Consider the following 27984-nt stretch of genomic DNA (forward strand, 5'->3'; position numbering starts at 1 on the left):
GGATGTTTTTGGTATTATATTTTTAAAAACAAGTTTGTTATATTTGTTGGTCAAATTCCAAACTTTTAAAAATTTCGGGAATACGATATATTAGCCCTGGTAATTCTACACATTTTATGTCTAGAACATTTTTCTGCATCATCAAAGCTATAGGCCTGACAGCTCTTCCGCGAAACCTTTTTTGGGTCGAAAATGACAGAAATGATATCACTCTGACGTCATTTGCGGCCAACCTATCGTAACTTTTGAAAAAAAAAAAATTGGTCACAATGTGACAATGTGTAAAAATTATGCCCGGGAGGGTACTGAAAATTAGGTGACGATCGGCGCAGAGGTTCTGGAGGTGTATCAAAAAAACTAAGGGGGGAGCTAAAAAATGCCCCCCCCCCCGCCTGTAAGGCTAATGCCATTTACCTATGAGTGCGACTGACCCGACCGCACTAGGACCCAGGCTACCTCTTAGACTGGGGCACGCCACCATGTAAATTGATGCGTTGCTGAAATGTCCTGCGATGTGTCCAAACGCCGCTTTCCGTCCTTGGAGCACGGATCAGAGCCACACTTTCACCAGGTTGGTCCCTTTATTGCCAGTTCACCCATGATACACATACACATATACAGTCATCAGTGATCAGAATGTCACGTGTCGTCACTGTATCACCAGTCTGTCCGTCTCAGTCGGTGACAGGTCTGTCGCTACCACAGTCATCGGTTGCACGTAACATCTCCACACACTGGCATAAATAAATAGCTCGGCGTTATAAATACGGCATGCCTACAAAGGCTCCTCCCTAAAACGACGACGGAGTGGGCGCCACAAGCTCCCACTCAGAACTTCGCTAATCGTGAATCTGTTCCTAAACTCTTTCGTCCATCCATCAATCCATTCATTCATTCATTCATTCATTCACTCAGCTCATTGCTGGGTACCTATACATTAATGCTTTACACTTGCAGCTTCCCTACAGCATGTGCCCGGCTTTGCTGTATGTCTGAGTACCGTAGCAAACCACGTAACAGCTATCCAACAACAACGATAACAGACAACAATTCCGTAACAAATAACAACGTCGATACGAAGTCGTGCTGTGCGGTGCGAGACGGCGTCTCTGAAGTGACAAATGTCGACACAGGCAGAGCTGTGTCTTACATGTGAGCGGAGCATGCATTCACCTTACCAGCACTGCCATTTTACCGAGTAAATGGCACCCATTCAGCTACTTTCATTGGCTGCGCCTGAAGTTCCATCTGTATTTAGGCGTCATGCCTACATACATGAATAAATATACACCAAGAATCCCTTCATAAATAACTATACGCACACGTAATCCCATGCTCTGTCTCTGAGCTGAGTACAAAACTTCAAGAGACAGTCGGAGACAAAAGAGATTCCTCGTCCGATACGTTCTTCAATACCAGTCACTGGCCTTGTCTCTGTGGTCAGGTCAGTGTCTCAAACAACACCCGGGGCCTCCTGAGCGGCGCCGGTCACACCGGAGCACGGGTCTGCTCGTTCCGAGTTCGCGGGCCAAGCGCACTCCGCTTCGCACGTGGCATCGACACACGAGCCCAGTTCGTCAGTCCGTATAGTCGAGTTCACCTCGGATGAGCAGACCAGCTGTGGTTGAGGCCGGCTCTCTCAGTCGGTTCGTGATGCCACTGTCCTGACAGCACGGACAGCACGGACTCACTGATCAGGCAGAGAGCCGCCGGCGGTCGGCAGGACCCCGGGGAGAGCTGGAGGGCGCGCGTGTTCACTTTGGCGGCCTCTCCTCACCCGGTCCGCTCGCCCAGCCCAGACTCTCACCGCTGTGAGCAGAGCGGTCACCGTCTCACAGAGATCTCACCACAGCGGGCAGCTCACCGATCCCGTGAGCTCGCTGTGAGCGCCCGGACCCGTGGCAGCTGTGACTGCGGCGCCCTCACGACTGTCCGGAGGTGGCGCGCAGCAGCCAGTCCCTCACAAACGCCACGTTCTCCGGCTGCAGCGCGTCGCGCAGCCAGGTGAAGTCGCTGGGCTCGCGGGCGCGCACCACCGTCGTGCCGTGGTTGATGAGGTAGGTGATCAGTTTGAGCCCGGAGCCGATCACCTGGCCCATGTAGAAGGGCTGCGAGTAGCCGGGCGGTGTGTTGCGCACCAGCGGCTGGCGGCGCTGCGGCCGCCGCCGGCCGCCGCCGAACAGGCCCGAGAAGGAGCCGAACAGGCCGCCCAGGCCCGGCGAGCCGGGGATCGGCGGTCCGTACAGGTCCGACTTCTCCACCACAGGCGCCACCGAGCTCAGCATGTTCATGATGACGGGCGTGGCGCGGCTGAACACGGGCACCACGCCCTGCAGCAGGCCCAGCACGTTGCCCTCCTGGATGTACGTGTAGGCGTCGCCCAGTGCGGCGATCATGGAGGGCCCGTCGCTGCGCACCAGCTGCGTGACCGAGGAGAGCAGCACGCCCAGCTGGATCTGCGGCTCGGGCTCGGCGGACGCCGGCGGAGGACCGCCCGGCGGCGCGTCCGGGTTATAGTAGAACGGCACGCCCGGCGGCCGCGGGGCCCGCGTCGGCGGAGACGGACGGAAAAAGTCCTGCTTGTCCAGCCCGTTGTTGAAGCCGTTGAAGTTGTGCTGCGGTGGCTGGTGGTGCGGCGGCTGCTGCGGTTGGTGGTGCGGCGGCTGCTGCGGCGGCTGCTGTGGAGGAGGCGGTGGCGGCGGCTGGTGGGAGGTCACGGCCGGCTCCGGTCGCGGCGTGGTGTAGAACGGCCAGCCGGCCGGCGCCGCCGGCGCGGGCCGGGCCGTCGGCGGCGGCGGCGGCGGCGTGGCGCGCGTCGTGCTGGTCGTGGTCAGCTGCAGCGCCGGCGCGTCCGCGAAACTGTCCGCCGCGCCGCCGTCCACGGCGTTATTGCCCGAGAAGATCTGGCTGAAGATCTGGAAGCCGGCGTCAAACTTGTCGGCCTCGTCGGCCTCGGTGGTCTTCGAGGTGACAGAGGAGAGCGGGTTGGGCGTCACGCCGTCGGCCGGCGTCTTGGGCCGCTGCGTGGCGAACGGGTTGCCGTCGCGGATGACGTACTTGTCGAAGATGCGCGTGGGCCGCGCGGTGGTGGTGGTGAGGAGGGCGGCCAGCCCGCCGCCGCCGCCGCCGCCGCCCGTCTGGGAGGAGAGCAGGCTGCCGAGCAGGGAGCCGAGGTCGCCCTGTTTGCCGCCGGCCGCCGGCCGCAGCAGCTGCTGCAGCAGACCCCCGCCACCGCCGCTGCCGCCTCCACTGGCCGGGGAGCGCAGTGAGGACGGCAGGCCGGGGACCTCAGGCTCCTCCTGCTCTTCGTGCTGCTGCTGCAGCCAGGCGGCGGCGGCCTCCGACAGCAGCGACTCGTAGTCGGCTGCTCCGGCCATCTCCCGCCGCCCGGCCGCAGCGCCCTCCCGGGACCGGCTCTCCGCTCCTGAGACAGGTGGCGCTCCGCCTGCAGCCACCTCCGGGTGCTGACACCTGGCGGCCGGCGGCAGAACCAGCAGTACCGCCGCGGCCGCCGCCCACACCGGTAACCTAGAAAAAAGAGAGCTCGTGTTAGCGTGAGCGCGCCCATCGCGGCCGGCGGGGTACGGTTCGCCGCACCCGAGAGCACAGGGGTGCCGGCAGTGCGCGAAACTGGTCAGCGGGACGCGCCGCTCACGGATTTGCATTGGTCGCCCAGTTCCCAGCGGCGCCATTCCGCTCGGGTGAACTGGGCCAGAGCGGGGGCCGGGCACGGGCGGCGCGGCTCCGGCCGAGCGGAGCGGCGCTGGGCGTCCCAAGCTGGCAGCAGCAGTAACATCCAGAGGGGCCCTAAACCGACAGCGACACTGCCGGCGCTCCTACCCGACATCAGTAGCGCCACTTGGGATGCAGACGGACTGAGGCAGGAATCGCTAAGCTAGTACGCATCGGATGTTATGCATGAGAACTAATAACTATGGTGTCTTTGTAACGAATCCATGACATGTAAAATGATAAGACAACAATAACTGAATAACTACCGGAGAACAGTTTCAGGACCAGAGACGACAGTAAGCACATTAAAGCAGAGTAGCGCGCAGATGAGATACCTACCTAATGTGGCGCGGAGGACAGCAAGAGTACGGCACCGACACTGGACAGCGGACACACATGACGCGGTATGAAAGGAAAGGACCGAGCGTAACACGAGTCACACCACGGTAACACAGAGGAATGGGAAACAGCCGGCACAATGAACTGCTGCTCCCGCAGACCGTGAACTCCCGGAGACGGCGCGGCCAGGGGTGAAAAATTGTATCGTTTTGTCGTTGTCGACGACAACCGAGAAGACGATCTTATGGCGACCACACGCAGCGCCTGAACTGATTTAGATCTCCCGCTTAGTGCGGATAGAAGCGCGCAGGCCATTCGTCTCTGCCCACCCAACCCAATCGCCTCTGCCCACGCAAACCATTCTCTGCCCCTCCTCCATCAAATCGACTCGCAATTCTCGAGTCCGTTACCACCCTACGCGGTGGCATCTCAGTGGAAAAGTTTCTGGTAGCTACAGAGTACAGACATATTCCAACTTCCCGTAGCCATTTAGTATATACTGCGTCGTTCGACCATCGTTCGGACGGCCGACCGGTGACCCTCATAAAGGCGACCAATGACATACCAAGTGGTCGCCGTGGTTGTCCACTGGCAACACGGGTCTGGCAAATCTAGTACCTTCCAGGACTCGGCCGGCCCCTGCCCGCACCCTTCAGCGCCGCCCCCGGCCGGCGGTCAGTTAGCGTCCCCTCCAATCCGGTGGGGCTCCTTTTGTGAAGTCATATACCCACCCCCGGCGGCGCCTTGGGGGTATGTCCGCAGTGGGACCGCGTCAGTGACGCGGTAATATTTTGATGCGGGGAGGGCACCCCATGTCATGCCCACGAAGATATGGCGTCTCGGGACTTCCGAGGTCGAGAAATAAGAATCGTTGGACATTAAGCCTGACAGCTGAGCGCCCTGCGCTATCAAGGAGAGGAATGTTAGAATGTATTCGCACGCAGGGTCCGTGGCGTCTGCACGGCTAAAGTGCATGTACTAACTACTTGAGCACGTTTTGTGAGTAGAAGAAGGTGAGTAGAAGTCGACCAGTGGCACCGTCGAAGAGTCACGGAAAGGGTCAACTCAAAAGGGCTATCGAATCTTTTCCGCGGCGCCGTAGCTCTATAATTGGTTTCCGAGTTGTGTGCTTGTGTTTCGAAAAAAAGTTGACATCTGGTGACATGACCTTTGACTTAACCTAAAAAGGATTGACATATTGTCGTCTTATTTTGGACGTTCTTTCGAATGCCGTTTACTGCTTGTCACTATATTGACCCAGGATCAGAGTTTAAAAGAACGGGATGCTGGACCCCCCCCCTCCCCCCCAGCAGGTCGTGGAAATCAAGGACCCTCAGCGGAGCGCGGGTTAGACATCTTTAGTCGACAACCAAATAACCCCGTTTTCCTTCGGACGACAACCACCGAAACACTTTTTTCAGCCCTGGGCGCGGCTGAACGGCAGCCTGTGACCAGATTGGGCAGCTACATATACCTATCCGATTGTGCGCTATCGAGGCGGATCTGATCGTCGCCGAGCCATTGATGGATTGTGACCGCCCCACGGCTAATAACGACGGGCTGGGGTCGACGGACGTCAAACCACGGCGGCCGGTGGGCGGCTCAGCCGGCTCTGGTGGCTAGGAGAACTTCAGCCAGCCGGCGTCTGAGTACCTACACCAAGTAGTTTGAAAGGGATCTGGACAGGAGTCTCTGAAACCGCCGTGTTCAGGGGTGTTTGTGTTCTGCGGTGCTCGGTGTGGCCGCCGGCCGGTCCAGTCCGACCAACTGATGATCGACTAGCCCGGAACACAAGACGGATCTATCGGATTTATCGTATCGGTCGAGACGGATCTATCGGCGTGATTCGGCAGAGACCGGGTCACGCCGAGCTGCGCGTCACGCCCCGGCCCGGATCCCGGGGAGACACTGGTGGCGCGGCGGCGACGAATCGCGGCGCACGTCGGCGGCGGCGTTTTTCCCATCCGGGCGGCGGTGGCGTAGGGCCGAATTCGGGTCAGCCAGCTGAGAGAGAGGCGGACGCGCCGCCGCCGCCGCCGCCGCCGGTGACGCCGGTGACGCGCCCGGTCGGTGCTCGGGCCGACCCGGCTCTCACGGCGCCGGCCGCACCGCCAGAAATCGCCACCCAGTGACGTCAGTGACTGTCAGATATCAGTGGCTACTAGGGCACCGCCGGGAGCACGGCTTGCCTAGTTCACCAAAAGCCTACGCCAATTGACTGCACTTCGAGTGGAGCGGACCTAGCTCTACCCCGGATAAGATCCGAGTCCGGAAGAAGAAGGTTCCATGTATGGGCCGCGCTGCCAATCAATGTCACGGAGCAGCCACCGCGCGCCGGCCGCTTTTAGGAGTTCTTTGAGGCGACATCTGGTCTGACTTCTGAGCCATTTGTATAGCGTGCAAGTGCTTGTTCAGGTTTAGCGATGCCTGAACGAGCCTGTATGTGATTGCGTCTTTCATTTTTGCTATCCATTGACTCGAATCCAAGAAAAGAATAGCCAGAGGTGCTGTATGGATGAGTTTTAGTGTACAATATAATATAATAAAATACAATACAATGCAGTTTTAAAGAGATGTCCTCGACGCAAGGGCTGGTGGTGGGCCGGGAAACTGGAATTTAGGAGTTTGAGTGAGGACCGGAAAGCTCCCCTCGTTTTAAAGGGACCCTCCCACCTTCAAAAAAGTTAATGAATTGGCATGAAAGTGATGTCGCTCGGTTCAGGAAGAGCGAAAACGAATATCTACCAAATTTCATCGAAAAATATTCACCGGTTTTCAAGATATTAGACTTTTACTATTGTTTAGGTACTTTCTGGGATCTCCGCTGTTCCTAGCGACTTTATTTGAAAGTGCGGCATTTGTTGCGCGCAAAGCAGCATATACCACCGCATGCTACCAAACGTTTTAGTAAAAGATTTAAAAATCGTTAGACCTCCGCTGACGTCACAAATTCTAAGGGGGCATACCAATGCATTAGCCCCTTAGAATCCGAAAACTGCAAGTTTGAAATTCCATATCTCCGAATTAACCCGGCGGCCGCTGGGCCTCCGCGCCACCCGCCGGCCGCTGGGGGGGGGGGGCATAAAGTTGCCCCCCTTTACTTCTGCGACGATATCGTCGCAACGCGAAGAGGTAGAGAAGCGAAACTTTGCACACATCTTCCTGAATACCTAGCCGAGGTTGTGTCCAAATTTGGTGTCGATCCCATTTGAAATGACGTCACGGTGACGTCATAAGTGAAATTATAGATTTGCGACTCTCATATTCCTCACGATACATCACATATATGGGACCGAATATAAAGGGCCGATTATTGGTCAGAAACTCGATGGAAGTGTAGTAAGATGTTTTAGGATGACAGCAGGTGCTGTCTAGTTCATTTACAGTCGAGTTTCATGCTCAGCGTCATCAGAAACTGTCCATATCGGAAAACGACAAAACTTTATGACGTCACTGTGACGTCATCTTAGGGGTTACAACCACCAAACTTTCCTCAAACATTGCCTAGGTATTCATTTGAAGCTATGCCAAGTTTCACGTTCGTAGCTCATCAGGTTTCGGAGATATTTTACAAAAGGTAAAGGGGGGGGGCAACTTTATGCCCCCCCCCCAGCGGCTCGTGGGTTAAAGCATTTTTCGATGTTGTGAGTGCCCATACCGGTATTTTCAGGCCATGGCCACCAATTTGGCTATCTCAACTCAAAACTAATTTAAAGGTGGGAGGGTCCCTTTAATGAGTGACATTACAATTTCCGACAGCAACTGCACCCGATTTGCAAATTTGTTGATCCACCAAACCAACCGTCGTGTGGCGTGTGACCCGCCGGCATCCTGCCTAAACTAGGCCGGTGTGGGCCGCACTGGAGACTAGAGATGTCAATCGGATACCGACTTTTTGGCATACCTACCGATACCAAACCGATACCAACTTGGTATTTGGTGTTCCAATCCTAATGTGTTTGGTATTTTGTTGGTATCATGAACCCCCACTAATGTATAAGAGGCTAAGAAATCGGTAAAAAGTTGGTATTTCCCTCATGTTCCCAAGTTGGTTTGGTTTGGATATTTCTCCACGGTTTTGGTTGGTATGGTATTTGCCATTTGGTTTGGTATCGGTATTCCGATTTTCCGTAATTGACATCACTTCTGGAGACCCATCTCCGCCTCCTCTGCAAAACTCCCTGCATGCAGCTGAGCTGGAGTCCGCCGTCCCAGTTCGTACTCAGTCCGTCGGTGTAACGGAACGCGCAGATATGCGCCTGGGCCCGGCTACAGCTCTCTGAATGCACGGCTGAGCGGCATGCATAAATGCGCAGAAATCGGAGACGACTGCCGGACACACATGATGGCTGAAACCCACTGACCTGGTTACATTGGGACGAAAAAGCTGCCAACGCTCTGCCCGACTCTAATCCTGCCCGTTTGGCTCCACCGTCCACAGTCCACCGTCCACAGTCCACAGTCCACCGCTGACCGTCCACCGTCCACCGTCCGCCGTCCAACGTCCACACTCCACAGTTCGTTCACGGTCCACAGTCCACCGTCCACCGTCCGTCGTCCACCGTCTACCGTCCACCGTCCACCGCTCACTGTCCACATTCTACGGCCCATCGTCCGCCGTCTGCCGTCCAGTCTAACAGTCTGAGTGGTTGAGTTTTACAGCAGTCAGTGGGCAGTGAGTTTCAGGTAAGTTTGTGGACTGGCATCTTCAAATAAATATATAGCGACTATCTGATGAAAAGTGTGCGCCTACCTTCCAGTGCAGGGGCAACGATGTTCGGTCATCCGCTCACTCTTACTAGCGTCAATAGTGTAACGGAGATCTTACAAGACCATTGTTATGGATTGCACTGTTACAGAGCCTGTGTGTTTCTTTCTCCATCGCTCCTGCAAGTCGGTTACTGTCAGCAGTGACACTATAAAGCGTCTATAGGTAGTGGAAATTAGATTAGCTTCCATGGGTGGAGAATGTTTTATAAAGTTACCCCGGCCGGCGACCAATAGTCGGAAAGACGGTATGCTCACATTGTTGTTAACGGTCATCATAAGCAAACCCCTATTCTGACCCATGGAAATGGAATATTGGATGTTGTGTTTCTTAAAGGATGAGCGTATCGTATCCGACATTGGATCCGACATCGTATAATGTTGAAATTTACAGAGAAAATGGAACGTTCGAACCAAAGCACTAAAATGGGTCACTGACATCCAGTTACGCAACTTTCTTCAATGTTGGGCAGCTCAAACTCCTATAAGACAAACAGGGGGGTCGATCCAGGGATATCGACCGGTCCCAGTCTCGTCAGTCGCTATAAGATCGCTGAACTACGCGTGGCGAGAGCACGCGTCCCGGTTACGACAATCCGAGTTCGAAGCATGGTGGACGCTCGGTGTTTATGAGCATCCTGACGGCTACACTATAAACGTTAACGGGTATGGTTGCGGTTGGTGGCACTGGCAGGCCAGTCGAAGGCAGTGAGGTCAAGCATTGGTTCGGAAAAAAGTGCGCCGAAGGCGCGCCAAATTTTCGAAACTGAACCCGATTTGAGAGCAGTCTTGGCATTGGCGGCCACACGCGGGTCCCAACTCCTGGGGTTGGAGCTTATGGTATGTTAGTAAATAGTTACCTGATTTGCTATATTACGGCCATGGCAGTGAACATTTGAAGAACGAGTTTTCTTTTCTGGTTTGGAGACAGCTTCTAGGATTTACAAGAGTCGAAAAGTTACCCCGGCCGCGCCGGGGTAGGCTGAAAGTTACCCCGGCCACGGCCGGGGTGGCCGGGGCAGGTTCTCCACCCATGTTAGCTTCATTCCTCTCCCTTCCTCTGATGTTTACGGATATGGGAATGTTTATGGGGTTGCGGCGCCTCGATTCGTGGCTCTGCAGGGCGGCATATCTTTTTCGGGTTGAGGCCTTGGCCCCAGAAGCCCCTTCCGCCTGCGATCTGTCCCTGAAATACTTTTGAAATATGCCTAGAAATTACTTTTAACGAGCTAGTGCACGACAATGTCAAATGTAAATAACGGAAAATATGTAAAGCAACGGGCGTAGATATACCTTTATTTTTTTTACCAGTTTACTGCTGTCTTCTATCCGCCCTCACGTCGCCCTCCTCAGCCCCACAGTTCGATAAGTCGATAAGACCTCCCAGTTCCTCTGTTCCGCCGCCCCGGTGCCCGGTGCCGCGCCTCTGCCTGCCTCCGTCAGCCCAGCTCCGGCGGCCGCCGCTCTCCCAGCTCTGCGGTTGGCAGCCCCGACCGGTCAGCGGTGACGTCACTGGACGTGCGCCGCCGCTCGCCGCAGCCCGCTATCCGTCCGCCGCGCGGCTCCCAGGCTGCCAGCCGGGGCCAGCAGTGCCGCTACCAGTGAGTTGCAATACGAGTGGGACCGTCGATGACGAGAGGTGCACAGGATGTGATAAATACAGCGCCAGGGAAGGAGGATAGACGGGAAGCGACAGAAGTTACAGAAAAGGTTAAAAGAAAGGTTACACCCGTCATGTAAATAAATACCTACCTAAATTTGCTGCTTGTCGGGATTGTGTAGGGCAGATTTTGTTGCAGATTTTCATTTCACGTCAAATTCACATTGCTAAGCTTTTCCAAACACTTGTGCCCAGTTAGGCCGGATGAAAAAATAACTAATAAGTTTCTGATAATTGGGACCATGATGCCCCTTCGTCTATTTGGCCCCCTGGTGTTTCGATCACTGTTCATTCACGCGCTCCTATGTTACACCAGTAAATATCCCGGGTCCCTTTGTCACTGGTCAGTAGAATAACGTGTAAAAGGAAGCTAGTGAGGACTGGTCAGTTGGCTCAGAATGGCTGCGTCGCTGCATCTCCCGGCCATAGGCGGCGGAACGGGGAGGGCACTGGGGCACCGACCACCGTGCCCCCCTTTGATTTCGGCATTTTAACATTAGCCCTATGGGCGTTGCTTGGAAAGAATGTGACCAATAGTCGGCAGTGCCCCCCCCCCCCCCCGCCCCCATTAATTAAAGGTGTTCCGCCACTACTGCTCCCGGCTCGAGCTGGGTGCTCGTGATCACGCGGACGTGGCGACCCACAGCACCTTAGCGGCGCTATGCTGACTCTCGTAGCCGGCCGCGGTATGCAGGGGTCGAGCTGCGGCCAAAGGTCACCCCGCCGAGTGGCGCACGTGGGAAATGACCCGTTATACTGCGGCCTAGGATGCTCCGGAAGCCGATGGGCGCCCGTGACGCTGCATTCATGGGAAGACGCTCGTCGCGTTACGCTAGTTCAGGAGCTGCTCAGTGCACTCACAGAGCCGCCGGGAATATGCATCAAACCAGGACGATCAAATCAAGGACGATCACGCCGTGATAACGTTTGCGTGATACAATGATAAGGTGATTCACTGATAAAGTGGTAACATTAAGCCATCGGAGCTGAGTGAGCCGCAGCGCTGGCATTATTCCGGCGCCGTGCGCCGTTTATCCACTCAGCTGGGCAGTAAAAACGGAGCTCCGGGCCGCACCGGCGGCGTTCCTGACGAGCCGGCACGCACCGCGCTGCCGGCGGCGCCGCGGATGCCCCGGGGAGTGCTGGCTGGCGTCCACTGGGTCGCCGGCCGCGGCTGCCCCGGCGAGTACTGGCAGTGGCGACTGGCGTCCAGTGGGTCGCCGGCCGCGAGGCTGTCCCGGGGAGTACTGGCAGTGGCGACTGGCGTCCACTGGGTCGCCGGCCGCGGCTGTCCCGGGGGAGGCGCGGTGTCCAGTCCACTGGGTCGCCGGCCGCGGCTGCCCCGGGGAGTGCTGGCAGTGGCGACTGGCGTCTATTGGGTCGCCGGCTCTCGCCGCCAGCTCCGCCCCGCGCTGGTCGTGACCGCGATTAACGAGTGCCTGCCCCGAGCTCGCCACCGGTGGCACCCGTGACGGTCGGACGGTCACGACGGCAGGTGCCGGCGGCGGCGGCTATTGACTGGGTGGGCTGATCAGGGCCGGGGGAGGGAGCGGGAGCACGGCGCTCCCATCAGAGGCTGGGTAGGAGCAGGGACACGGCGCTACTGCCCATCACCGTGGTCGCAGGGCCAGGGGCTGAGCGGTCGGGCTCGCGGTTGGCGCTTTTGGTGCTGCTGAATGATCAATGGTCAGTCGGGTTGATTCGGTCGGGTTGAGACGAGGGCAGCAATGCTTGCTGAATAGTGAAATAATAAAAAATACCTAAAATACTTCTATGATGTCCTATATCATGCGGCAATGCCTGGCAACCGATCAAAGGGTGGCGCGTGTCACATAGGTCTCGCCGAGGTACATAGGTGAGATCGGATGCAGTTCTGGCATCAACATGCCGTTGTGCTGCAAATTGCAAAGTAGGCATATGACACGGTCTGCTTAAAGGGTTAATTTGCTCTGTGGCACTGCAGCACTGGCGCGGTCCATTTATTCAGTTAATTTACCATGATAAGATTATTAAAACCAGTAGCGTATCAGACAATGGGGAGGGCACTGGAGCGGAAGACCCGCAACGCTTCCTCCAGAGCGGTCTTTCCGGGTGGGTGACGGTTGATCAGATGTGCTCAGGAAGGCATCTCGCGCGCTGTTCGGCGATTAGACGGAGATAGGTGCGGCCAGGCCGAAATAAGACGTGTCGTGGCGTTACCTGGGCGTTCCTGGTCATTGGAGAGTAGTTCCTTCTCTTAACCCTCGCGGGCCCGGGGGGGGGGGCGTTTTTCGCCCCCCCCTGGCGAATATTTGCGATAACTCCCGAACGCTTAGGGATAGGAAGGCGAAACTTTCAGTACCTTTTCTCCCATCAATTTGACATCTTCTGAAGTAAAAAATTTGGACCTAACCCCCTTGATGACGTCACAAGGTCCAATTTTCTAGACCCCTGCACGGCAAAAATCGGCGTCACAGACGCAAACTTCAAATAGCTGCTAAAAATAGAGTTTTAGAGATAAAGACAAATTACGAGCACGGCTGTGTAGCGTTTGGCCTAGAAAAAAATGGAAAAATAGTTTTGGTGACCTGAGGTCTAGAGGTCAGGTCAACGACCCCGAAATGTGGTTTTAGTTTTTCGCAAATAACTTCGACAAAAATGGTCCTAGAGCTACGGCAGTGGTACCATCGCATTCGCCTTGTCAAGCCGCGCCGAATGATATATATTTTGTTCGGAAAAGGTCAACTTTCATGTTGACCTCATGTGACCTCGAATGACCTCTGGTTGACCTTGACACATGAAAGGTCGTTTATGATGGATTTGTACCCGCTGATCACGAATCTGGCATCTATTTTCCTCTAAGCCTTCATTTAGAGCTTCCGGATGGCAAAATTGTCTTATTTATTATTACTAACTTGAATCAGTGAAATAGCCTCTAGCAGGGATACTCTTCTGTGACCTTGACCTTTGAGCAGCCTTGTATCGTAAGATGAACCACAAATAGGGAACTGATAAGCCTCAAAACATTTCAAAACATCTTGGAAGTTAGCACGCAAGATGTGTGAAAAAGTGCCAAGTTTGAGGTCAATTTTGAGCGTGACCTTGACCTTGACCTTTGATTTGGAGCACATTTTCAGAATCCTCAGATTCTCTTCTTTCGTTTTACACCCAATTTTGCCGGTTTGATGCAGCCTGCCGTCCTCTAGAAGGCTTACTTTGAGATCACTACACATGTGCCGGTTTTGGCCTTTGACCTTGACCTCTGACCTTGAAAATTGACCTGAGGTCAAAAATTTTAGGTGCATTAGAATCGTCTCGCAAGGACCTTTCGTTTGGTATCGCTTTTGTTTCCGTAGCTCCCTTATTTACGGAGTTAGACAGGGGGGGGGCGAAAAACGCCCCCCCCCCCGGGCTGCGGTGGTTGGGATTACCCCCCCCCCCCCGGGCCCGGCCGGGTTAATTTGTAAATTTTGTCACTTCTTCTTATAAATAGGAAGGCAAAAAGAGACAATTATCTAGGGATATCGGGCCGGGTACGGTACAGTACAGCAGAAGTACAGCAGAAGTAATGTGTGGTTTCAGTCATGGGTATGTTCTGCTTCTGAAGCTTAGGAACGATTAGCCAGACTACAATGAAACTTTGAATGTAGCTTATATGTATCGTCACCCTTGTCAATGCCAACCGTTGAGATTGGTAAAACCCTACATTACTTTAGCGGTGGGCTGTACATACATTACCTGTTTGGCAGCAATAGTGAAAGTTGAAATGGTTTAATAATGCTTTCCAGAAACTACAAGCTTAACCCTCGCCCGCACATTCTAGAAGAGCCTGGCAATTTTCTTGTCGTTTTAAATGCATTTTTTTTTTCGATGTATCCCAGCTCTTCCAGGACTCAGACAAACGCTGCCGAAATCCCCCGGCCGTTGTTGCATAACGCCGTGTGTGCCGTTGGCGGAGAGCCGGTGTATTTCTGGAGCGGTCCGCGGCTCGCCCGTCCGGTCCCGCCCGGTTCGTCAGCTGCAGCCTGTTGTGGCCCGGTCGGTTTACCGGCTGGTTGCCGGTAACTGGTTCACTGGTAACCGGTCCCCACCGGAGGATGATGCTCGTCAGACCAGCCGCGCTCTCAACTCTCCATTTTCTCCGGCGAGAGAGAGACACCATGCGAGTTGTAGGTGCACCGCGTGCCGGTCGTCTTTGCACAGCGAAACTGAAACCTGTTACCGTCCATAGCACTTCCGTGGGCCGGTTTCTGTTCCGCTGACGATTCAGAGCTGTGGTTAGAATGGAATCTACGTTGAAACGACTACCTAGATTGCATCCATTTATCATCGCCAACAATCAACAATTCCTAGCCTGAGTACCACAAGGTGTTTGTACAGTAGCACACTACAGAAGTCCCTCGATCTCGCATTTTTCCCTTGGCTCATTCTCGGCTGATGAATCGGCTGAAGTGAAATGGTCAGCTGTGGACGGCGAGGCGGGTCTGAATCTACCTTTTGACCATAAGCTGGCTGGCTCTATTCAGTATTCGCCCAATGTGAGCCGGCACTGAGTGACTCGGTAGTCACCGATAGTCGGCACTGAGTGACCGAGGACAGTCAAGGTCAGCCGAGGTCAGATGAAGGTCGCTGAGGTCAGATGAGGACCACTGAGGTCAGTCGAGGTCAGATGAGGACCACTGAGGTCAGTCGAGGTCAGATGAGGACTACTGAGGTCAGTCGAGGTCAGATAAAGGTCGCTGAGGTCAGATGAAGACCAGAGGTCAGAAGAGGTCAGCCGAGGACCACTGAGGTCGGCCGAGGTCAGTCAAGGTCAGTCGAGGTCGGACACCTGCCCCGGCCGCTGCACCGTCAGTGTCGACCGCTGCTGAGAATGGTCTGTCGCCAAAATGCAGCCGATTGCCTCCTTTTTACCAAATCATAGGCGTTTTCCTCTTCTTTACTATGATTTTGATTTGTGTTTACAAGGCGTATATGATGATTTTCTTGTCATCGTCCAATATGTGACGTGGCCGTTCGAGGCATTGTAGTCACACTTTGAACTTTTCAATCATCCTCCTAACCTAGTTTTGTCAGAATGGGACCAGATTTCCTCTCGCCACTTACAGAATCGCTATCGACCTTCGTGAATTGGCATCTGCTATAACTATCTGATGGATCTGAGCACTGAGAATTTGCGCTTCAATGCATAAATTGGTGGCTGTCTCTGACGTCCACCGTCCACCGTCCACCGTCCATCGTCCACGGTCCACCGTCCACAGTCCACGGTCCACCGTCCACCGTCCGCCGTCCGCAGTCCACCGTCCGCCGTCCACTGTCCACCATCTACTGTCCACCATCTACTGTCCACCATCTACTGTCCGTCGTCCACCGTCCACGGTCCACCGTCCACCGTCCACCGTCCACAGTCCACGGTCCACCGTCCACCGTCCGCCGTCCGCAGTCCACCGTCCGCCGTCCACCGTCCATAGCCCACCGTCCACCGTCCACCATCTACAGTCCACCGTCCACCGTCCACCAATGATTTTATCGGAAACTCAGCTAATAACAGAATCACTTTCCCATACGGGAATCCAACCTCTGTTGCTTCTCCCATGAGGTGGAAAGCAGTCCGAGACGGGACTTCTCACGGAAACTGTCACGAGCACACGAATAGTCCGCTGGCTAGATGCTCCGTTGTTTCTATGACAACATTGTCAGCGGTAAATGCTGCATATCGGCTGAGCCCCAGAGGAGCTCAGAGAGGACCAGTGAGCCTACAAGAGGCAGTTATAACCTGAACCATTCGGAGACTTTCCTTCCACACTGCACAACGACAATGGCAGCAGCGGACATATAGCGGACAATATAGTGGACATGTACTTGTATAGCGGGCGTCGGACATGAACGCCAAAACGCATCGAACTTGGGAAATTGCTAGAAAAACCATTAACTACCAAAACCCTAAAACATAACCCTTGAAATACCATATACCAAATGGTTTATTATCGGAGCCTGTACGATAGCTGGTAGTCCATTGACAGATCTCTAACGGGGTCACACTGGACGCGAGAGCCGTCAGTTCTGATGGGATGACCGGCGGAGAGTCGCGACGAGTACACTTATATTTCATGCAGCAGTGCTGATATTTGGCAAATGTTTAAATTGAGATGCCGAGTGTTACTGGGGGTGGCTAACAGATACATACTCCATCGCTCTATCAGTCAGTTTCACCACGCCCCTGCCCACCGTGTCATCGGCCCGTCAAGTGGCCACCGACGCTGGGCCTACGTTGGATATTTTTCCGTATGTGGGTCACCCGTTTCCGGCTATTATATGTCCAGTGGCGGTGTTTAATTTGCTCTTGAACGCCGGCGCCGCCTCGGGCCGGGTCGCCGGCCTGGCTTTCTCCCACTGGCAGCCAGCAGAGGCTGCGGAGTGGCCGGAGGAGGCCGGCGTGGTCAGTAGACACCAGCGGAGGCCAGAGGAGACCAGCGGAGGCCAGAGGAGACCAGCGGAGGTCAGCGGAGGCCAGAGGAGGCCGCTGGAGGCCGGTGGAAGCTAGAGGAGGCCAGAGGAGGGCGGAAGAGGCCGGAGGAGGGAACTGTCAGGCATCCCTGGCAGCCCTCGGCAGTTGGGGTATTGAGTCAGTTGGACGGCACTGAACTCCACACGGCGTCCGTCACTCGCAGACCTATCAGTTCATCAGTTGCCTGTAGTGCCGCACGGGAATGGAGGGCAGCTAGACCAATGGTACTGGTCACATGCTATCTATTCCATAAGTAGTTAGATTGAGCGGTGGGAAGTTACTTACGAGGATATTCATTTGCTCGGCGTCTCTCATACGTTTTCGATGCGTCGCGCCCACATAAAGCTGGTGTCGCTGTCACTACAAACGGAACGAAACTAATGGTTCGGCTCCAGTCATCCGCTGCCATCACTGATGACGTCATTAGCCCCAGAATCCCACCACTTTTGACGTCATTAATCCCAGAACAAATGGCGTAGTTAATAGCGGTATCACGTAACACGTCATCAGGCTAATCGCCGATTCTCCTGCGCCGTTTATGTACAAGCTCAGTACAGAAGTCTGTGCGACAGGAGGCATCTGTTACGCGCTGCTCCCGCTACCTTTTATTGACCATTTACGGCAGCTGTCGGCAGGCCTGCGCCGCGCCAACAGTTCCGTTTGTCGTTAGCAGCTGTCGGCAGCCTGGCGCGTGATAAAACCGAGCTCACACCGAGCTAGCTCTGTCAACAATTCCACACTGAGGCCGGGTTCACACTGAACACTACAGACCGGGTTCGCACTGTGCACACTAAGGCCGAGTTCACACCGGCGGCGACAGATCAGCCGGTGATTTGTCACCCACAGCCACATGGCGCTAACGTAACGCTACCACGGGGCCGAGCTCACAGTCAGAGGTGAGACAGCGTTAGCAGGCACGCAGTCTGGACTTTGGAGTTTGGAGTTCATTTCTAGGAGTCCAGCGTTACATGTAAGGCATTGTTGGGTTAGGAACATCATCTTTTTTTATTTTACACTTTTTAGACGTGCCGAAGCTTGTCCAGGAAGCATCATACGCCCGTGAGCTTCATCTTGGCTACGTCCTTTTACAGGGTTCTCCAATATCGCCTATGGATACAATGTTAGGCGCGTGGGAATTAGGGCGCGAGCATCGACGAAAGCCGTGCACCCCAAGTCCCTCCTTTAGGACAGGAGACACCCTGACCGGCACCGGGCAAAGTTCACCCCGGCGCGGCGCGAGCTATCAGCTGACACCTAAATGGGTGTGTGTGTACGGATGGTTATCCAGCTGACACCTACAGCTGTGTGTGCTCCCACACCCATCTGACACCGAGCTGTGTGGCCGGACGGTTACCCAGCTGACACCTATAGCTGTGTGTACTCCCACACCCAGCCGACACCGAGCTGTGTGACCGGGCGGTCAGCGAACGGTACTATAACTACTAACCGCGGCCGGCCGCCACCTGTGCCGTTCTGCCGACACGGCCGTACTGGTGCCGGCCGGCGCTGCGCCGAGATCGAGCCCGGTGGGCCACGGCGGCGCCGAGACATAGCCCGGCGGGCCACGGCGGCGCTAAAACTGAGCCCGGCGGGCCACAGCGGCGCCCAAACTGAGTCCGGTGGGTCACAGCGGCGCCGAAACGCCTGCGTGGCTCCAACAGTTCGAATGAAGTGACGGCATGTTTTACAAGAATGCACACCACCACAAAATGTTCTTCCGGGCGTAAAATATCGGGATGTTCTGCTACAACATGTAAAACACCGCAACGCTTTGATAATGCGCTCGGAATATCGCAGCGTCCTGCCGGCGCGCGCAGCTGACACGGAGCGTGTCAAATCAACACGTTATTCTCGGCGGCGCGGCGCGTTTTTCGGTGCCGAAAAAGGCGTCATCTGGCTGACGGCCGAGCCCGAGCCGAGTCTCGGAATACCGGAAACACCGCGGTCAGGGCGCCGCGCGGCACGTGAGCGGGCTGGGCGAATAGGCAGCGTCCAGTGTCCATCGAGTGACCAGCAGAGCCAGAGGAGGCAGTGCGGGCTGCTGAGGCCAGCGGCGGGTAATTAACATAAGTTTGTTTTACTTGGAGCGTGCATTCGGCATCCGGATAATCAGGGATGATTTTCCGGGATCACCTCATGAACAATCTCTGTTTCAGGCGGACACTGTGTACAACGGACATGACAACGAATAAAAGAGCCATTTTTGAAGCATAAGCAATATAAAAAGGCGACTTATTGCATCAATGGTCCTGCAATACCAAATAAGTACCGGTGATTCCGGATAATTATCCCTCATTTTCCAGATGTCGAATGTAAGGTTGGTTACCCATTTCAGTCTGATAAATCCTTGCTTGGTTGTCTGACCAGAACATGGATGGTTATCAAAGGAGTTAGGGGAGCATGACCTGAATAGTTCCTGAGGATAAAGAAATGGACAATAAACACAAGCACCTATATTTTGCTGTAAATACACATCACGGAAAGCTGGCCTTGATAGGGATGGTGGTACATTACGGGATGGTTGACTTGCGGCCTGGAATGAGTCCAAGTAAGAAAAGCTTTGCTCTAGATACGTAAGGCTATCAGAGACCATAAACAGCGTCTGTGTAAGAACTGGACGGTCGTAATTAGACCATCAAAACCTGGCCTGGGCCGGATCCGTAGGGCCAAGCCGGGACACCTGTCAGAGAGTCAGAGAGCTTGGAGCGCTCACCAGCACTAAGCCATTTTTGCCGGTCCAAACCAGGAATTAACCCGTGTCGACCACAACTCTGCTGATGTTACCTTCTGAACATGGTGAGCTGCCGCCGCGGAATTGGCTGCTGTGGCTATGCCACTTTCTTACTCGGTTAGCCGGAATTAGGTTCTCTGGGCGGCGGGAATTTCTCGGCAGGAATCTCGCCGGGTTCCAGCGGAACAGCGCACCGCAGTCGCCATATACCGGATGTGATCTGGCTGCGGAGGCCCAAAAGGCGACAGAGCGAGCCGACATTGCACTGGGTGTGAGAAATGCACGGATCCGGTGTATCGCGCGGAGCGGAACGGGGGCGGCAGATTGGCCGCTCATGGGAAGATTCACATACGAACGCAGGCCTGGATAAAACTAGAAGCTTTGGAAATGAGCCTAACGACAAAGTTTATCAATAACGCTGACATTTTTTCTTCCACTTCTTGAAAAGTCAAACAGTTATTGATTGCCTCCAATTATTTCTCATTCTGAATGCACTGAACAACTGGAGAACTAGGTATAACTATTGGTAAAAGTATCACACTTTTGTGATCCATTTCCTGTATGCATGGGGCAAGTGAAACAAACCACTAACGAGCAATCAGAATTCGTCTTTCACTCACGTCTGGGTAACCAATAATTAGCACAGTTAGCTTATTCAACTGAGCAAAGCAGTGCCAACTGCCAGCCAACATATTTTTGGACCGCGACGCGCTGCTTTCACACGTGCAGTAGGCCATTTCACACACGGAGGCTGGTGCTCATCTCTGCACGCAGCGTTCCGCCTGGGTGGGTGAGGGCACCTCTCAGCACAGCGCGCAGCTGCTCCCGGCCCGGTTTGAGCTGGTGACTGGTGAGGACACCTGTCAGCACGGTGTGGCTGCTACCGGCCCGGTTTGAGCCATGGTGACTGGTGAGGACACCTCTCAGCACGGTGTGCAGTGGGCTGCAGCTGAGCGGGTGGTCTGAGCTGGTGAGGACACCCCTCAGCACAGTGTGCAGTGGGCTGCAGCTGAGCGGGTGGTCTGAGCTGGTGAGGACACCCCTCAGCAGAGTGTGCAGTGGGCTGCAGCTGAGCGGGTGGTCTGAGCTGGTGAGGACACCTCATCAGCACGGTGTGCAGTGGGCTGCAGCTGAGCGGGTGGTCTGAGCTGGTGAGGACACCTCTCAGCACGGTGTGCAGTGGGCTGCAGCTGAGCGGGTGGTCTGAGCTGGTGAGGACACCCCTCAGCACTGTGTGCAGTGGGCTGCAGCTGAGCGGGTGGTCTGAGCTGGTGAGGACACCTCTCACTTCTCAGCACGGTGTGCAGTGGGCTGCAGCTGAGCGGGTGGTCTGACCGGATAAGGGCACATCTCAGCACGGTGTGCAGTGGGCTGCAGCTGAGCGGGTGGTCTGAGCTGGTGAAGGCACCTCTCAGCACGGTGTGCAGTGGGCTGCAGCTGAGCGGGTGGTCTGAGCTGGTGAGGACACCTCTCAGCACGATGTGCAGTGGGCTGCAGCTGAGCGGGTGGTCTGAGCTGGTGAGGACACCCCTCAGCACGGTGTGCAGTGGGCTGCAGCTGAGCGGGTGGTCTGAGCTGGTGAGGACACCTCTCAGCACGATGTGCAGTGGGCTGCAGCTGAGCGGGTGGTCTGACCGGATAAAGGCACTTCGCGCCCCCCGGGCGGTCTGACCGGATAAAGGCAGACAATAAAGACAATCGACAGTCGAACGACACAATAAAGACAGCCAGACAATCGAAGGACACCTCTCTCAGTCCGGCCCGGGCCGCTCGCCCCCCGGGTGGTCGCCGGAGCGGCTCGGCGCCACCGTAGCGTGCTCTAATGGTGCTCCTCTCACCCAGCCGTGCCGGGCCGTGGCACACACAGGGCACCAGTCGGTTTCTAACGCACTGGGGCGCGCACTGTGTGCCACCAAAGAGCCGGCAATGGGCCACGCAACGGCGGCTGCCGCTGCCCGTAAAGGGGGGTGTTAGTTTCGTTTTCAGTTAACTGCCGACACAAATGCAGTGTTTGCGACTGAGCTAACAAGTAAAAAACGACGTCTTCATGTGGAACAGTGAGTGGAGCACAAACCGGCGCCGTAACATCCCGCTACTGTTTTGAGCGTGTGTTTGCGTGTGTGTGTGTGTGTTTGTATGCGGATTGCTATCAATCAACACATGCGCCGAAGCCCTTGTGCGCAGAGCCGCCTGATGCGTTGTCCAGCTATCGCGGCTTATTGGCTGCTAATCGTCTGAGTGGGCCTGGGGTATCGATGTGCTGCGTCTCGCTTTAATTATTTGACAGAACTATAACTAACTAATTACCTGAATCAAAGTGAAAACAAAACGACACGCCTCTTGTAAAATGCTGACTGGAGGTGAAAATGACATGACTCGGGACAAGCGCTCCGCATAGTTCACTGGGCTGGAACCCGCGGCGCTGCAGGGTGGCGAGTCTCTCCCCATTTCGGCGTTCCATCCCGCGTCTCTGCTCGTCTCGCTGCGCCGTGCTCGCCGCCCGTGGAGAATGGGCGGAACTCGGCGCACCGAGAGCTGCAGCCGAGCTGAGCCGAGCTGAGGACTGTAGCTGAGCTGAGAGTAACCGAGCCGAGCTGAGCTGATGATATCCGAACTGGGGAGGGCAACTCAGCCGAGGGCTGCAGCCGAGCGGAGCTGAGGATATGTAAGCTGAGCTGAGCAGAACAACCGAGCTGCGATGGACCGAGCCTGGAAGCTGCAGCCGAGCTGAAATACACTGAGCTGAGGACTGAGGAGCTGCAGCATAGCTGGGGAGGACAGCCGAGCCGAGGAGCGAGGCAGAACCGAGCTGAGGAGGACAGTCGAGCTAGGAGCTACCGCGGAGCTGAGGACAGTCGAGCTAGGAGCTGCCGCGGAGCTGAGGACAGTCGAGCTAGGAGCTGCCGCGGAGCTGAGGGCTGCGCGACCGCCTCTACCTCCATTAGTAGCAGAACGACCCGAGGGGTCGTTCCCTCCCAGTCTCGGCCGTACAAAACAGAAGGGTCCAGCAAGGATTTTACATACGTAATGACATTGGCGCTTAATGCTGACAATTGACATCTAAACTTTCAGTTATTTAAAAATTTAGGTCTTTGATGGCGGAAGCCTCTTACACATAGTCCATAGAACAATCGGATTTTTTTTTTTTTGGGGGGGGGAGATAACTTTTCATCTTTTTCACACCTTTTCTTTTACTCTCCTTATCTTGATCCCCTCCCTCCTCTTTTAGACCTTTCTGCATACAAATACACCACTTGGTCTTCCCTATTCGAATTTGGTCCGTTGGCGTGGTAAGATGGATACAATTATATATGAATACACAAACTGCGCTTCAATGCTTCGCTTCTTTTACCACAATGATCACAATCGCATTCCATCAGGCCTATTCTCCCCTCACCCTCGCCCCGCCCCCTCCCCGACCGTCACTCTCCCTCTCCGCAGCCGAGTCTGTACCTACAGGCCGGTCCTGTCCGTGACGCCCCGTGACGCCGAAAACGCCACTACCGTGACGCCGGGGACGGGCGGCGCGTTTCTTTTCGTGACCCGTCCAATAATAGCCGATCGCGCGCGCCTGGGCTCGCCGCCGCCGCGCCCGGTGCAGGCGCACAGCGAAAGCGCGCGCTCTATGGGCGGCTCTGGACGGCATCAGGCTGCGCTACCCTTTCCCAGGGCTCTTCTCGGAAAGATGGTGTGCTTTGTAACGGGCTATTGTCCACCTGCTTTGTTTGGTGGGTGAAGGGGATGTGGTACTTGGATACTATTTACCATTAATTGTTTGAAATTGAAGGGAGAACCACGGGTTATGAAATGTTCCCGAAATCAGACGCTGTCGTTGTGTGTTACTGGCGCTTGTTCTCTGCTAGGTGCTGCTTATTATGTTACCCAACGCCTAACACAAATGAGGAAGTGACGGCCCACCCACAGGCGTCTGTATTGTTAGTGTGCGGCGCAACTGTGCACTTATCACTGGGTAACTGTGTACCTACTGTGTTGTTACAATGACGTGAGCGTTACAGCTGCAAGTCTTTGTAAGAAGAAAATGCCTGAGCCGGATTAGGTGGTGGGTGTTATGTTGTAGGGACGCGATGCAGTCTTTGGTGTTACGTGCTACTGTTCTATCGCAGTCTCCCGGGCCTGAGCGTGTAGCGGGAGAGCTGTTCGCTGTCTGATGCCCATACATAGTACAGCAGTCTTAGGCACATCATCTGCCTGCCTAGTGCCTACCCGCCTGTCTGTTTATCTGCCTGTTTATGTCTACTTTTCTGCCTGTCTGCCTGCCTCTTCTCACACCCCCGCTTCCCTTTATATGTTTTTTTCTTTAACGTATTCTCTGAGGTTTTTATTCTCACTTTGTACCCGCTTTTTCTCGTGTTTTCTGTGCGACACGTGTCATAAACGGGCACACATAAAATCCCAGATGTGTTTCTCCTGCAGTTGACTGCCGAAATCTTATGCATTTCTACACTGCAGAGCGGTGTCTTATCGGGCCGCATTCAGGGCGTCACTGCCCTGTAGCAGGTGTGTAGTTGGACAGTCGGACACTGTCTGTGTATCATCCCGGGCACCTGGCGTCACTGCCCTGTAGTAGATGTGTAGCTGGACAGCTATCTGTGTATCATCCCGGGCACCTGGCGTCACTGCCCTGTAGTAGATGTGTAGCTGGACAGCTATCTGTGTATCATCCCGGGCACCTGGCGTCACTGCCCTGTAGTAGATGTGTAGCTGGACAGCTATCTGTGTATCATCCCGGGCACCTGGCGTCACTGCCCTGTAGTAGATGTGTAGCTGGACAGCTATCTGTGTATCATCCCGGGCAGCTGCGTGACCTGCGTCACTGCCCTGTAGTAGGTGTGTAGTTGGACAGTCGGACACTGTCTGTGATCTGTATCGTAACGCTTCCCCTCCGTAACGCCATCAGATGATCTCTTCATCAGACCCAACCTCCGCCGCCTGCCTCAGGTGCTATGCAAAAAAAAAAAACGGAGACATTGGCATTAGATACAACCACGCGGAGCGCTCACATAGCGACATTGGCGTGATCGTAAATGGGGGCTCTTGGCCAGTACAAAGTACGTGCTTATTGGAGCGTCTCTAAGACCTGCACCGGGGCGACCATTTATCAATCTTCGCTAACGGCAGCGAAACAATGCAGGCTGGGCCGCGACAATGGCGGCGGCTCAGCCGGCTGCGCGGCATTGTTTGGCGGTGTTCGTGTCTGCGATATACCTCCGGAAGGTCAGGGTCAGCTGGCTGACCCTGGGCGGCGCGCAGTATGACCCTGACCCCCTCCCCGGCGGCCGGTGACCCCAGGCGGCGTGCAGTGTGACCCTGACCCCCTCCCCGGCGGCCAGTGACCCCGGGCGGCGCGCAGTGTGACCCTGACCTCCCTCCCCTGACCCCGCGACCCTACCGACCTCGGCAGCGGGGACGGAGGCGGTATAGGGGTCTCGAAACCGGGCTAGAACGGACAGCGGGGAGGCGAGGACAGGCCTGAGTTATTTCTGAGAGACGGCAGAGGCGACAGTCACCTCTGAACAAGAACAGTTCCCCACCTGTCACATTCAATATCCCTCTAGGCTCTATCACAGAGAGCAAGTATCTATCACTCAAACATCCCTGTGCTACCCTCTCACTCCCAGTTCGTCTTTCACAGTCAGTCGTCTGTCCTGTCGCCAGCAGTTCCCCTGTCCAGTACCCCGTGACGGTCCTTCCCTGCCAACCGGGACGCCGCCGCGCCGGTGACCCAGTATCGAGCTTATGTGCAGCGCAGGCGGCGGCCGACGCGCCGTGCGATGCCCCCGTGCGTCACTGCTCGCAGCCGTGCGCCACATTTCGTCATCCTGCGCTGGACGTCGCCGCTGTGTCTCCGCAGTGAACTCTGGCAGATTCGAGATATTGATTATCGTAGCACTCTTCTGTGAAGGCAACCGCACTGCCAGGGAAAAATACGCAGCACATGAAAAGGATTGGTGCTGGTATTAGGCCGGTAATCAGTTGGCATGTTTTGATATCCTTCCCTGTGGTAAATGCTGCCATTCTCTTTCTCCCTCCCTCTCTCTCTCTCTCTCTCTCTCTCTCTCTCTCTCTCTCTCTCTCTCTCTCTCTCTCTTTCTCTCTCTCTCTCTCTCTCTCTCTCCCGTCGGACCCACTGAGCCGGATCTCGCACGTGGTCCGTATTGAAACCAGGCGAGGCCCGCGGATATGAACACGGCTGCAGCCGCGGTGGGCGGTGGACAGTAAGCTGTGGACGGTGGACGGTTGGTGGTGGACGGTGGACGGTGGACGGTGGACGGTGGACGGTTGGTGGGGGGGGGGGGGACGGTAGAAGTAGGTAACTTGAGCCGTACATTTCACCCGAAGTCCAGTGTGTTCTACAGCAACATACCGAGAATCGGGAAGATGTCCCTGCTTATTTCAGACATGACCACTGAACTGCGACCAGCGTTCCCATATTCCGCGCTGGCTTTTCTCACACGCCAGGCCCGAGTCTGTTATTCCACGAAACGACGCTAGCTCAAAATCGGCGCCGTTTCGGCGTTATTACCGTGTAGCGCAGCCTGCTTTCCACTGGGTCTGTGTCGCAGCTCTGTGCGGCGCGGCAGCGGGCCGCGGTCCTGGCCCGCTGCCAACCCCGCACTGGGTCAGCGCTGAGGACGGCGCGCAAGGTCACTGGAGGTCAGTGTCCGCCCGACCACCTGTCTGCGAGAGCAGCGGCTGCCGACACGCGAGAGATCAGCGTCTGTCGGAGGGGTTCTCGCTCAGAGCATCACAGGCAGCTTGCTGGACATTGGTGCAGTGCTCTGCATGGAGGTTCTCTGGTAAGAAAAGGTTCCTGTGTCTCTTGACGACCTATCGAGGACCACGGGTAACCGAAAGGAAAAGTAGGCCGACCGGCCATCGCGCTCGTGGCCGGTGGGGCTTTATCGGTGAGCGCGGCTTCCTCCGTTAGCACCGCTACTCCGGAGCCTGTCCTATAGGCGAGCCTGTGCAGAGGCTCGCCTGCAACCACGGTGTACACTGTACATACACTGTATATTGCATATCCTGTCCGTCCTAGCGGTCAAACAGTGGACGACGACGACGACAATACTTCGAAACGGAGCAGCCAGAGCAGTGTTGGCAAATGCTTTACTTTCCCCATCGAAGTGAATCGAGTAAATAATTAGAGAAACATTCAGGGAAACGTTCATTTTTTCTTTGCTTTCTTGGGTTATGCCATTTAGATGTAGGAATCAAAGGATAAGATGGGACATTGAGCTGATTCGACCACCCAATGGTGCACCGCGGCAGCTGAGACCAGCCCGCTCTGGACAGGCGCGCCTCGGTGAAACAGATCACCCAGGCGCTTAGGTGGTGCTCTCGGAGGGCTAGCTGAGCACGTAGTCCTAACCGAACACAAAAGGACCCTTTAGTTTGGGGTGCCGGCTGAACTAAAACAAGTGTGATCAATCATGAAGGTACGCTAATTGTCACGATAAAAAAGGACGGATGGAATAAGAAGTTCGCTGCATGTGTAATGTGCATGGCCTTGTAAGTACCTAAGCATCACAGATGAAAACAGACAAACCACTATCGGCTGCGGAAAATCTCCAAGGCACGGGAGAAAACCCATCGTCCCACGTCTCAGCTATGCCGGCCGGGGATCATCACAGAGAGTGCCGTGCAGAACTCGTTTGTCACCGCCAGTAGTAGAGGTCTGTCCGGTTCCTGTAGAAAAGGAGAGGCGTCCGGCGGGTGGGTCGGGCTCCAAACACATTTCCCCGCGGACCGCCGCTGGTCTTACCTGTAAGACGGCATCTCGCCGACCTGGTGTCCAAGCTTCCGGCGGCTCGCCGAAAACCGTCCCCTTCTGTCGGGAAGGGCTAGCACTCGACTGACACTCCGGGGACGCCGAGTGCCTCGGACTCGGTGTCTCAGTGCCTCGGACTCGGTGTCTCACTGGCTCGGCCTGCCTCAGAGCGAGACAAGAGGCTCGGCTCACCGATATAGCGTGAAAACCAGCACCGGCGCTCGGTCCAGTTCGCACAGTCCCCTCTGAATAGCGGTATCCACGCGTTGCTCACTCGACACTCCTGAGTCCATCCACAGGACACGGCTCCAAAGGTCGGGGACCTCTGGCTGTCGCTGTCTCAGCGAGCACCACTCGGCGACCACACCAGGGCACGCGGCGTACGGCCGTCTCCGCGTCGTCTGCCCGGCCCGACTGAAGTGAGAAGCTCGCTCGGCCACCGTCGGACCGCGGGCGGTCCGGCTGACACAGTTCGACAC

General features: G+C 55.5%; 1 protein-coding gene across 1 annotated transcript; it reads right to left on the reverse strand.

Moving 5' to 3' along the window:
- Positions 1-564: 564 nt before the first annotated feature.
- Positions 565-27979, reverse strand: LOC122368201 (formin-like protein 16). The gene is made up of 2 exons (XM_043341920.1): positions 27500-27979; positions 565-3528 (listed from the first exon to the last, which is right to left on the reverse strand). The coding sequence occupies exons 1-2, from the start codon at positions 27511-27513 to the stop codon at positions 1923-1925; spliced, it is 1620 nt and encodes a 539-aa protein (XP_043197855.1). The 5' UTR covers positions 27514-27979; the 3' UTR covers positions 565-1922.
- Between the last annotated feature and the right edge of the window lie 5 nt (positions 27980-27984).

Source organism: Amphibalanus amphitrite, unplaced genomic scaffold (genome assembly GCF_019059575.1).
Source record: "Amphibalanus amphitrite isolate SeventyFive unplaced genomic scaffold, NRLGWU_Aamphi_draft 000931F_arrow, whole genome shotgun sequence".
NCBI lineage: Eukaryota > Metazoa > Arthropoda > Thecostraca > Balanomorpha > Balanidae > Amphibalanus > Amphibalanus amphitrite.